Raw genomic sequence first — 12,769 nt, 5'->3', positions numbered from 1 at the left:
GCCCCGAGTCCGGAGGTGACGATATTTGGAGTGTCGGAGGATCCGGGAATATAGGTGGGAAGAGAGGCTGATGCATTGGCCTTTACCTCCCTGATAACCCGGAGACAGATCTTCTTGTGCTGGTGGGACTCGGAGTCACTGATGGCGGGGGTATGGGTGAGGGACCCGGCAGAATTCCTGAATTTGGAGGTCAGGTTTGCCTTGTGGGTGACGGAGGATTGGGTTCACCCGGAGGTGGAAGCCATTAATAGATTTCCTCAAGGTTAATTAAGGTGTCGGCGGGGTGGGGTGGTTTGGGGGTTGTTTTTGCTGTTTGGGGGGGGGGGGGGGGTGACAAGGGGGGAAAATTAAGGAGTGGGGAGAGTTGTGGGCTTGGTATTGGCTGATGTTTTGCGCCTGCGTTCTTTGTTCCTGTGGGTTTTTGATTTTCTGAAAATTCTATTTAAATATGCAAAATGCCTTCAATAAAATATATATTTTTTAAAAGATCAAATTTTGTCTGTAAACTGAGTCTTTCCTTATAAAGCGGAATTGGAGCAGACGCTTACCGCTGATCAACTTAGAGTAGTATATGGTTTAACCAATTCAGACAGGCGATTGGAGCGCTGCTATTGATCCTTGCAATGTATGAAATGAGCTTACCACAGATATAAGCCTTAAATGCTTCTCAAGTAGTGGATGCAATTACATCAGGCGTCATACGGATGTCTGAGAACAAATCAATCTGGGAGGAGATAAATTTCATACATTCTTCATCAGAGAGAAGAATAAAATCAAAACGGCAAGAACGTTGAGAGGGTACATTTTCAGGAAAGCACAGTCTCATCGATAAGGAGATAATGGTAAGATATGACAATGCTATGGTATTCACTGAAGTGTAAAAGCAAAGTAAGCTTACCACATAAAGAAAAAAGTCTTCTTGAATAAGAACGATGAACTGGAAAAGGAAACGCCAAGGATCTGTAACCTTGTAAACTTGCAGACAGGAATTAATAACAGAAACTGATCTAGCAAAAGAGCACGAAGCAGTTTTGGAGCTCAAGAGAAGGATTTAAAATGCAATTTAAGTCCCTGCCCAGAATTGGATGATCATTGTGCAAGTTAGGCAAAGAGGAGAAACAAATTGGTAAAAGAAAACTGAGCATCATCCCAATTATGTGCATGAAGGTTGTCCAGAATTACTTGTTTATTAAATTACCTACGAAATACAATCACATAGCAGCCATGAGGATCACATAGCAGCCATGAGGATCACATAGCAGCCATTAAGATCTGCTATGTGTGAAGAGACATATCAAAATTGCAGCACCCCATGATTCAGATTGAAAAATCTCAATCACCTACCCCTTAGAGTCTAAAATGATCCAAAGTGCACAGATGGATCTCTTGAAGAAAAACAATATTAGCCTTAAACTTCTATAGGGCAGCATGGTAGCACAGTGGGTAGCACTGTTGTTGCACAGCTCCTGGTTCCCAGGTTCGATTCCAGGCTTGGGTCACTGTCAGTGTGGAGTCTTCACGTTCTCCCCGTGTCTGCGTGAATTTCCTCCGGGCGCTCCGGTTTCCTCCCACAAGTCCCGAAAGACGTGCTGTTAAGTAATTTGGACATTCTGAATTCTCCCTCTGTGTACCCGAACAGGAGCCAGAATATAACAACTAGGGGCATTTCACAGTAACTTCATTGTAGTGTTAATGTAAGTCTATTTGTGACAATAAAGATTATAATTAAGTGAGAAAATACCTTACTGCGTTCCACAGGGTGATTCAGCTTTTTTTACATATTAAATACCACATTATTGACCAATTGAGGCAACCAAGTTGAAACAAATGACAAATGGACAGCCTCTGCGTAAAAGAGCAACTAAAGTTTGAAAAAGATGAGATTAAGTTTTTTAAAAAGGAACTAAAGTAGAAAAAAATCCCAAATGCCAGCCTTCCCCCCAAATGAAAGGCTGCACCCAGCCTCCCTCTTCTAAAGCTACATACGAACACAGCAGTGTTAAGGATAACATAAAACAACTTGGATCCAAAATCCGGCTCAGGAGGAAAATAAAACATAAGTACCACCGTCAGCTACAAATGCCAAATACCCCAGCAATAGCATTAAAATTGTTATGCTGAAACTGTTATCACAATTAGCAACATCATAATCACAGTCCTTCAACCTTCATGGTTACTGTTAATATCGCACTGCCATTAACCATTCAACATTAGTAAAATATGGGCAGCTGTCGAAAGGAAAACAAAGTACTCAAAGAGAAAAAAAAGCTTCCCACAGCTGAAACCCAACGTAATGTCGACAGTCATCGCATCCGATCAAACAGATCAGACAGTCAACCAGGAGCCAGGTTTTGTGAGATATAGTCTTTCACCCATTCTGGATAAGGAATATTTTCTGAACACCGTTGCTATCCATGACCCTCAATCTGGCCGGGCAGAGCAGGCTACATTTTGCTCCCGGTCATTGACATAGGAGACACTTAAACTCGACAAAGACAGCTCTTTTCTTGGCTACTGCCATAGTGAAATCCATAAAAATAAAAATTCTGTTGCCTTTGGAGAGCAGGATACCCCTCTGTCAATCCAGCTGCAGAATCTCCTCCTGGTCATGACACGGAGTAAGTCGCACATTTGGTGGCTCCCGCTCTGGTCGGACGTTTGGACCTTGCCCTCGTTTTTCTACCAGACTTGAATTGTAAAACGGATGTTAGTGGCAATTGTTTACTGAATTCCCACTTCAGTGCTTGGAGAGGACTAGAAGTGTTCGTAAGGGCAGAAACAAAAAGATAGAGAAGGCTTGGACTGTAGCTGCAGCAGAAGACAGCATGGCGGAGGTTCGGACCTCTGGCTTGTCGACCCAACAGTCTATGGAGCAGCTGATGCAACTCATTCAGGAAGACTTTGGTACGCAGAAACGGGACTGTTTGGACCCGATAAAAGAGTCAATTGAGCGGTTGAAGCATAGATTGGGTGATCCAGAAGGTGGAGAAGGTGCCGGCTGAGCAGGAGGAACATCAGACTGCGGTGGAGCTGGAGGTGGGTATGCTGAGGGACCAGCAGAAGAAGCTCCTAGGGAAGGTGGAGGACGTAGATAATAAGTCCGCCGGCAGAACCCAAGAATCGTCGGGCTCCCGGAGGGGTCCAAAGAAACAGACCCTGGGGCATACATCACAGACATGTTTGTGAAGCTTCTGGGGGATGGGGCATTCTCCCGGCCCTTGGACGAGGATAGGACTCAGAGCACTTGCGAGGAAGCCGCGAATGGGAGACCCCCACGGGGGCAATAGTGGTGAGATTCCACAGGTTCTCGGATAAGGAGCGCATTCTACAGTGGGCCATGCAGACACGGAGCTGTAAATGGGACAATAGCATCCTGCGGGTTTACCAGGACCTGAGAGTAGAGGTGGCCAGGAGAGCAGGCTTCAACCAGATCAGGTCAATCCTTTTTAAGAAAAAGGTGATGTTTGGACTGTTATACCCAGCCCGTCTCTGGGTCAAGCGTGAGGATCAGCTCTTCTACAATGAGTCACCGGAGGACGCGTTGGACTTTGTGCAAAAGAAAGGGCTGGTGATGGATTGGGAACTTTTGAACTTGGCTGCAACGCTCATGTTTTTGTTTAATCTTTTTGTTTCTTCAATAGGTGGGAGACTATCTGGTGTCGGGGATGGGGGCCACCAAGCTAGCTGGGCAAGCTAGCTCTCAGAAGCGCAGTGGGGTGTGTGCATATGTTTGGTTTCATAAAAGGGCTTGGGTTACAGGGTGTTGTTACGAGGGGGAGTGAATGTTCTGCTGATGCGCTCTCAGCAGAGAGACCAGCCTAGCAGCTGCATCAGACTAAGTAAGTTCCAAGTCAACGCACGCTACGAGACAGACGCTCCTAGTTGCTACCCTGTAAACAGCTCAACCCAGCAGCCTCAGAACCGAGCAACGGCCATTGTTCCTCTGACTGAGTGGGCACCCGAAGATAAGTATAGGCTTTAGTAATAGTTTGTAGAGTTTATGCACAAGTAGATTTGTCTGTGTGTAAATAAATGAGCATTGCTTTTGAACTTACTAACTGGTGTATCGAGTCATTGATCAGTATTCGGTTCTGAACCTTGTGGCGGTGTCGAAAGATCCTGGCGACTCTTGAGCAAACATAGTTAAACAGAGCCAAATTAAGAGCCAACCAAAGAGAGCAACAGGGGCAATGAGCCCCCAACTAGGCTGATCACCTGGAATGTTCCAGGGTTAAATGGGCCGGTCAAAAGGGCACGTGTGTTCACATATCTTAGGGGATTGAAGGCGGACGTGGTAATGTTGAAGGAGATGCATCTTAGAGTAACGGACCAGGTTAGACCGAGGAAAGGCTGGGTCAGTCAGGTCTTTCACTCGGGTCTAGATTCAAAGACTAGAGGGATCGCGATCCTGATGAATAAGCGGGTGGTGTTTGAGGCGGCTAGAGTAGTATCCGACGTGGAAGGTTGGTACATTATGGTCAGTAGGAAGCTAGAGGGGGTGCAGGTGGTATTAGTAAATGTGTCTGCGCCAAATTGGGATGATATGGAGTTTACGAAGAGGATGCTGGGGAAGTACCGGACCTGGACTCGCACAGGCTGGTCATGGGAGGGGATTTCAACAGTTATGGTCCCCGGCTTAGACCGGTCAAGCTCGAAAACGGGCAGGGTGCCAGCAATGGCAAAGGAACTAAGAGGGTTCATGGAGCTGATGGGGGTGGTGGATCCATGGAGATTTGGGCAGCCGAGGGTGAAGGAGTTCTCCTTCTACTCACACGAATAAAGTGTATTCCCGGACTGATTTCTTTATTTTGAGCAGGGCCTTGCTGGCTGGGGTGGTGGACATGGGGTACTCGGCGATTACAATCTCAGACCATGCTCTGCACTGCAGGCTAGTAAAGACAGTAACCAGCACCCACACTGGAGGTTGGATGTGGGACATTTGGAGGATGAAGGGGTCTGCGAGCGGCTAAGGAAATGTATTCAGACCTACCTGCAAGTCAGTGACACGGGGGAAATTTCAGCAGCGGTGGTGTGAGAAGCACTGAAGGCGGTGGTCAGGGGAGCTGATCTCAATCCGGGTCCATAGGGAGAAGGTGGACAGGGCAGAGACGGACCGACTGGTAAAGGAGATACTACAGATTGATAGGAGGTATGTGGAGACCCCAGAGGCAGGGCTTTTAAGGGAACGACGGAGGTTACAGGCGGAGTTTAGCTTGCTGGCCACAGGGAGGGCAGTGGAGCAGCTGAGAAAGGCGAGGGGGGCGATCTATGAACATGGAAAGAAGGCCAGCAGAATGCTTGCATAGCAGTTTAGGGAGAGGGAGGCAGCTGGGGAGATAGGGAAAGTAAAGGATGGAGATGGAAACTGGTTGGTGATTCAGTAGGGGTGAATGAGGCGTTTAGGAATTTCTAGAGCAGGCTGTACAGGTCGGAACCCCCTATGGGGCCGGAGGGGATGAGGCACTTCTTGGAGAGGCTGAATTTCCCAAATTTCCCGGACGGGGAGTGGGTAGAAGGGCTGGGGGCCCCCAATCTGTCTGGAAGAGATAGTGGAGGGCTTGAAGGCCATGCAGGCGGGTAAGGTCCCGCGTCCGGACAGGTATCCAGTGGAGTTTTATAAAACGTTCTCGGGGATATTGCAGACGGTGTTGTTGAGGATGTTCAATGAGGCAAGGGAAAGAGGGGTGTTGCCCCCAACGATGTCACAGGCAACGATTTTGCTGATTCTTAAGCAGGACAAGAACCCAGAGCTGTGTGGGTCCTACAGGCCAATCTCCCTGTTGAATGTAGGTGCCATGTTGCTGGCCAAAACTTTGTCCTCCAGGATCGAGGATTGTGTTCCTTGGCGTTATTGGGGAGGACCAGACGGGGTTTGTTAAGGGCAGGTAGTTGGTGGCCAATGTCAGAAGCTGGTAAATGTGATCATGATGCCCCCAGAAGGTAGGGAGGTCCAGGTAGTGATCGCAATGGATGCAGAAAAGGCTTTTGTTCGGGTAGAATGGGACTGTGAGAGATACCGGGACGGTTCGGATTCGGGCGGGGCTTTATTGACTGGGTCAGGTTGCTGTATCAGGCTCCTGTGGCAAGTGTACGGGCGAATAAGACAACATTGGACTATTTTAGACTGCACCGGGGGACGAGACAGGGATGCCCCCTCACCCCACTGTTGTTTGCGCTGGCTACAGAGCTGCCGGCAATTGCTCCGAGAGCCTCAAGGGGCTGGAGAGGACTGTTCCGGCGGGGCGGGGGAGCACAGGGTGCTGCCGTTTAGGTTAGTAGAGGGAAGCTTTAGGTACCTGGGCATCCAAGTGGCGCGGGAATGGGACCGGCTGCAGAAATTGAATCTGGCCCGACTGGTGGACCAAATGAAGGATGATTTTCGGAGATGGGTCTCTGGCTGGGAGGTGAAGATGACGGTCCTCTCGAGATTCCAATTTGTATTTCAGTGTCTCCCCATCTTTATTCCGCGATCCTTTTTAAGCGGGTCAACAAAGTGATCACGGGCTTCGTCTGGGCGGACAAGACCCCGCGAGTAAGGAAGGTAATGCTTGAGCGTAGTCGGGGAGGGGGCGGGCTGGCGCTGCAAAATTTTAGCAACTATTACTGGGCGGCTAATATAGCCATGATCAGGAAGTGGGTGGTGGGGGAGGGGTCGGCATGGGTGCGTATGGAGGCGGCTTCATGTAAGGGCATCAGTTTGGGGGCGTTGGTAACTGCGCCTCTGCCGTTCCCGCCGGCACGGTACTCCACCAGTCCAGTGATAGTGGCGGCCCTGAGAGTTTGGGGCCAGTGGAGGTGGCATGTGGGAGCATCGGTCTGGGGCCCAATCTGTGATAATCACCGGTTTGCACCGGGGAGTATGGACGGGGGGGGTTCCAGTTATGGCTGAGAGCGGGGATTGAGAGGATGGGGGATATGTTCATAGAAGGGAGCTTTCCGAGTATGAAGGCGTTGGATGAAAAGTTTGGGTTGGTGAGGGGAAACAAATTCAGGTATCTGCAGGTGCGTTACTTCCTTCGTAAACAGGTGTCAACGTTCCCACTCCTACCGCTAAGGGGGATTCAGGACAGGGTAGTTTCCAGATTGTGGGTAGAAGGGAGCACCTCGGACATTTATAAGGAGCTTATGGGGTCAGAGGAGACGCAGGCCGAGGAGCTGAAGCGCAAGTGGGAGGAGCTGGGAGGTGAGATGGAGGATGGTCTATGGGCAGACGCGTTGAGTAGAGTCACGCGTCCGCAACATGTGCCAGGCTCAGCCTGATACAATTTAAGGTTGTTCACCGGGATCACATGACAGTGGTCAGGATGAGCAGATTCTTTGGGGTGGAGGACAGGTGCGCAAAATGTGCGGGAGGACCGGCAAACCATGTCCACATGCTTTGGACATGTCCAAAGCTTAAGGGATTTTGGCAGGGGTTTGCGGACGTCATGTCCACGGTGTTAAAAACAAGAATGGCGATGAGGCCAGAGATGGCGATTTTTGGGGTGTCAGAAGACCCGGGAATCCATGAGGATGAAGAGGCAGACGTTCTGGCCTTTGCTTCCCTAGTGACCCGGAGACGGATATTAGCATTGAGGGACTCAAAGCCCCCAAAGTCGGAGACCTGGCTATCAGACATGGCTAGCTTTCTCTGTTTGGAGAAAACCAAGTTCGCCTTGAGAGGGTCACTGTTAGGGCTAAGATAAATGGCTTTTGCACTATATTTATGGTTTCATGTATATTGTTTATTTTGTTGTTGTTACTATACAAAAATACCTCAATAAAATGTTTATTAAAAAAAAAATCCTCAGATTGAATCTCCTCAATCTTTCTTCCAGGACTTTGGTTTTTGCCATCAATTTGTCAATCACAGATAAGAACAAGACCACTTTACTTTTAAACAGCACCACCCTGTCCGAATACTCATTGGCGGAGTGCACGAGACTGGCAAGGCGCCCCCCATGCGAAACAAAAAGAGCATTGACTGAGTTAATGGAGCTCAGTAGCTCCTCTCAGAGAGCAACAACCTGACCACTTGGTTAGGTGGACGGCACAGTGGTTAGCACTGCTGCCTCACAGCACCAAGGTCCTGGGTTCGATTCCAGCCTCGGGTGAATGCCTGTGTGGAGTTTGCACTTTCTCCCCATGTCTGCGTAGGTTTCGTCCGGGTGCTCCGTTTCCTCCCAGTCCAAAGGTGTGCAGGTTAGGTGGATTGGCCATGCTAAATTGCCCCTTAGTGTCCAAAAGTTTAGGTGGGGTTCCTGGGTTACGGGGATAGTGTGGAGGCGTGGGCTTAAGGAAGGTGCTCTTTCCAGGGGCCGGAGCAGAATCGATGGGCCGAATGGCCTCCTTCTGCATTGTAAATTCTATTACTAATTCCATGATTATAAAATCCACCTTGTTGTCGATTTTCGATAAAAGCTTCGACCTGAGGAAAGCCATAGCAACAAGAATTGCATTTTCAGTGTTTGGGGGTTGCTACGACGGATGATCAGGCACAGGTATTGCCAAGGCTTGGCAGCATTGATGTTTTCCTTCTTTGAGTGGGGCGGCGCCATGATGAAAAAAACTGGCAATTGAGACGACCGAAAATAGAGTAGCACCAGAAAAAGGAAGAAAGATAACAGTAGCAACTGTGTAAAGCAAGGGCACTGAATAAATTAAGTTGACTAGGGAAATATTGAAAAAATTAAATTGACAAGGGGCAGCATGGCAGCACAATGGTTAGCACTGTTCCTTCATAGCTCCAGGAACCCAGGTTCGATTCCCAGCTTGGGTCACTGTCTGTGCAGAGTCTGCACGCTCTCCTCCTGTCTGCGTGAGTTTCCTCCGGGTGCTCCGGATTCCTCCCACAAGATTTGCTTGTTAGGTGAATTGGACTTCCTGAATTCTCCCTCAGTGTACCCAAACAGGCGCTAGAGTGTGGAGACTAGGGGTTTTTCACAGTAACTTCATTGACGTGTTAATGTAAGCCTATTTGTGACACTAATATAGATTATTATTATATCAAGTTGTTTTTCAAAACATATGTAAAGTTGCTCTAAGGAAAGCTCGGAAAAAAACCTGTTGCTAGAGAGCGCCACCCTCTGCCGCCACCAGCTGTGGCCATTTTTATTCCAGTTATTGTTTCCAAAGTTGCCGAGAGTGTGCCTCAACATGGAGATTCCCCCTTCCTTTCTTACTGGCAATGGCAGGCGGAGGGCAGTTCCTTCCATGCAGGTGGGCCTCTGATTGGCCCTCCAGCTTCATAAGCCCATTTGTTGGCCTTAATTGGAAGGTGAGCACGCCACTGGCCGATCAAGGCAAATTCCCTGCCATGTGAATGTTCCTGACACGGTGCAGATAGGGGAGGCTCATTTGACCCTGACATCGGTGTTCTGGCCTAAAACCCTGCCTCATAGGTACATATGAATTAGGAGCAGAAGTAGACAATTCAGCCCTTCGAGCCTGCTCCGTCATTCAATCAGATCATAGCTGATCTCTGCCTGGTCTCAAACCCACCTCACTGCCTGTTCCTCATATCCCTTTAACTCATTTTTTAAAATGAGAAATATATCTATCTCCTTCTTGAAATCATTTAACGATTCAGACTCATAATGACAATATTACCCAATGATACGACGGGATATAACTTTTTGTAAAATCAGATCCCTCCCTTTCCTAGTCTTACATACAGCTTCACATATAGCATCTAAATAAACAAGAATAAGGAATCACATCCTGTCTAATGATGAACAACAATGAAATCTGTAAATTACAGACATCTAAGAATACAAGCTGTTTTTTTTTTTTAAAAGCAGGATCTTTTTTTCAAAACGATCATTGTATCTACTAAAAGCTGGTGCAGATGGATTTGAACTCCAGAGACTGGCCGAAACAGTGGTTGTGGGCATTGCGGTGCAGGGACCAAATTCAAACCGCAGGGACACGGATTGCAGTGGGAGAAGTCAAACTCCAGATAAATTGACAGGGTCAGTAGCTGAAGGATACACTCCATATTTAAAGATGTAAAAGGAAGTGGCACTTTGAAAGCAAAGGCTAGTTTGCAATTTGAGTACCCCTTGTACCTTTTACAATGCAAGATATTTGGGGTCTGTCCCCAAGTACCTGTTTGTACTGGTTTCACTGTATAACAAAATACCAATGAAGAAAATCCAAAATGTAACGACGAAACAATGTTGCACAACATTTTCATGCTGCATAGTTGCTGCCAGATAACTGAACTGAATGCAGTGCTTTCCCGATTTACCACTCCAAAATCAACCAGCAATTAAAATGTTATAATTTAATATTAAAATTTTAAACGAGGAACGCAGGAACATGGAAAATTGGCAGTCAAGGAAAAAAACAACCAGTCCATCCAATCGGCCTGAGAAAGGAACAGAGTTAGGCAATTCACTTTAAATAAATTATAGGCTTAATCAGTCCCCGTCCTCTAAACAGGCAACTGCATTGCTGGAGCAGCAGTCAGCCAGTGTAGAGCATTACCCTGTTTCAGAAATAGATTAAGATTTTTTTTAATGCTTTGAGAAATAAAATGAAAAATTCAGATTTCTCTTATTCAGTGTGATGCCTCTGATCCAGTTTACCTGCTATCCTCCTTGGTGAAATACAGAACAGGTTTCCGTCTGGAGGAGTACATCATCTTCTTTCACTCCTTAGCCCTCAGTCTCTGTCACATAGTCTCTGTTGGTGCAGGTTGACCCCTCTCAGCAAAAAAACGCAGAGGATACACAGACAGCTTGAGGGTTCTCAACAGTCCTGCGAAATCTGCAGCCATCCAGAGTTCTCCCACAGCCTTATCAAATGGAAGATGAGAGTATCAAATCTCCTGTATCGTGGCAAGGGATTAGTGGAATCAATGGTCCAAAAAGGAGGAAGAGATGCCAGTGGAACTCTGCGAGACGCAGCCAGAAATCATTCAAACTATATCAATGAGCAGATAGATGAAAAGATCTTCAGACCTGTCATTGCAAAGCAAAAAACACAGAGAACCCTTATTCCTGTCAGTGGATACAGACTGACACAGGGCCCCTCACTCCTGTCAATGGACAGACTGATGGAGAGACCCTCACGCCTGTCAATGGACACAGACTGATGGGGAGACCCTCACTTCTGTCAATGGACACTGACTGATGGGGAGACCCTCACTACTGTCAATGGACACAAACTGATAGAGACCCTCACTCCTGTCAATGGACACAAACTGATCGAGACCCTCACTCCTGTCAATGGACACAAACTGATCGAGACCCTCACTCCTGTCAATGGACACAAACTGATCGAGACCCTCACTCCTGTCAATGGACACAAACTGATCGAGACCCTCACTCCTGTCAATGGACACAAACTGATCGAGACCCTCACTCCTGTCAATGGGCACAAACTGACAGAGAATCCTCCCTCCTGTCAATGGACACAAACTGATCGAGACCCTCACTACTGTCAACGGACACAGACTGATGGGGAGACCCTCACTCCTGTCAACGGGCACAAACTGACAGAGACCCTCACTCCTGTCAACGGGCACAAACTGACAGAGAATCCTCCCTCCTGCCAATGGACACAGGCGGTCTGAGAGACCCTCAGGCGGTCAGAGGGACCTTCAGGTGATCAGTCGGGTCGGCCCGGGCTCGGTTCTGGGTTCCCGCCGCAGCTGCTGTACCGAAAGTTGTTATTTTCCCTATCGGGGCGTCGCGGTCTCCCCTTCCCCGAGTACCTGCTCCCCCCGAGTCCTGCGCTCTTTCCGGCGGCGGCGGCGGCGGCGACACCGAATCGCGGGGCCGCGGGAGGAAAGTTCCTACACGCTGGCTGATTGGCGCCACCTCATTGAGTCTCCGCCGGACCAGCAGCTCAGCACAAATGTTCCGCCAGCTTCAGACTCGCCATCTGAGCCCATTGCTTATCACTATTACACACGTTCTGTACATAATCATTGCATTTTATACACACAAACTGGATGCATTATATATGTACTAAATGTTATCATTTCAAATATACACATTTATATAAATTTTAAACCGTAATTAATCTTCTACAGAAATTAGTTAACTAAATTCTGTGAATAATTATATAAATCAGTACATGCACGAAGTATGATTTATAGATACACTGAATGAGTCTTTATAAATCACAGGTGCTATAAATGTTGCATATAATCTGCTGCATCTGATATATAGTACATAAAAATATGGTACAAGTGTCATAAAGGTAAAGTCGCCATAGTCCCAGATGACCATCGACTGCTTTCCCGTTTGAGGGGGAGAGCTGACTGGTGGTGAGTTAACCTGAGGACCACCACACCTCAGGCGAGGGGCAAGGTTGAGAAGGTCATCAATGTCATAGTTACAGATACAGAAGTGACTTTGAAAGACGAAATTAAGCCTTAATTTACTCAAACAGAAACACCTTACATCTCTTCCAATACAATATCCAATGTATTTATTCAATGAATACACCCCTGTTACTTTGGAGGTTTATTTCATGTGTTTTGATCACTTCTTTTAGAATTCATTCACAGGATGAGGGCATTGTGGCAAGACCAGCCATTGCCCGTCCCTAATTGACTTTGAGCCACTCTTAAGTACAGCTGAGTGGCTGGCAAGGCTGTTTCTGAGGGCAGTAAGAGTTAATTGCTGTGGATCTGGACATGACCTAGATCGGGTGAGGATGGTAAATTTCCTTCCCTGTGGTAGTTTTTTAAAAATGCAGACTTTTATTTAATCAACTGAAATTAAAGTCCCTAGCTATCATGGTGGATTTGAACTAATTTCTCCAGGTCATTAATCCA

General features: G+C 47.4%; 1 protein-coding gene across 5 annotated transcripts in view; it reads right to left on the bottom strand.

The window, feature by feature from the left end:
• b4galt7 (xylosylprotein beta 1,4-galactosyltransferase, polypeptide 7 (galactosyltransferase I)) overlaps positions 1-11,811 on the bottom strand; it is a 52,612-nt gene extending 40,801 nt beyond the window's left edge. Inside the window, exons 1-2 of one of the 5 annotated variants that reach the window (XM_072512019.1) lie at positions 11,699-11,811; positions 10,569-10,777 (exon numbers count right to left, since the gene is read on the bottom strand). In XM_072512019.1, the coding sequence (XP_072368120.1) occupies positions 10,569-10,624 (56 nt within the window). In that variant the 5' untranslated portion in view covers positions 10,625-10,777; positions 11,699-11,811. Of the gene's footprint in view, positions 1-10,568 lie in introns of all 5 variants that reach the window. The other 4 variants (XM_072512018.1, XM_072512022.1, XM_072512020.1 and 1 more) reach the window with 4 other exon arrangements.
• Positions 11,812-12,769: the final 958 nt, after the last annotated feature.

This window comes from Scyliorhinus torazame, chromosome 7 (genome assembly GCF_047496885.1).
Source record: "Scyliorhinus torazame isolate Kashiwa2021f chromosome 7, sScyTor2.1, whole genome shotgun sequence".
NCBI lineage: Eukaryota > Metazoa > Chordata > Chondrichthyes > Carcharhiniformes > Scyliorhinidae > Scyliorhinus > Scyliorhinus torazame.
Note: the sequence above shows the minus strand (reverse complement) of the source record. Positions and strands in the feature narration are given on the sequence as shown.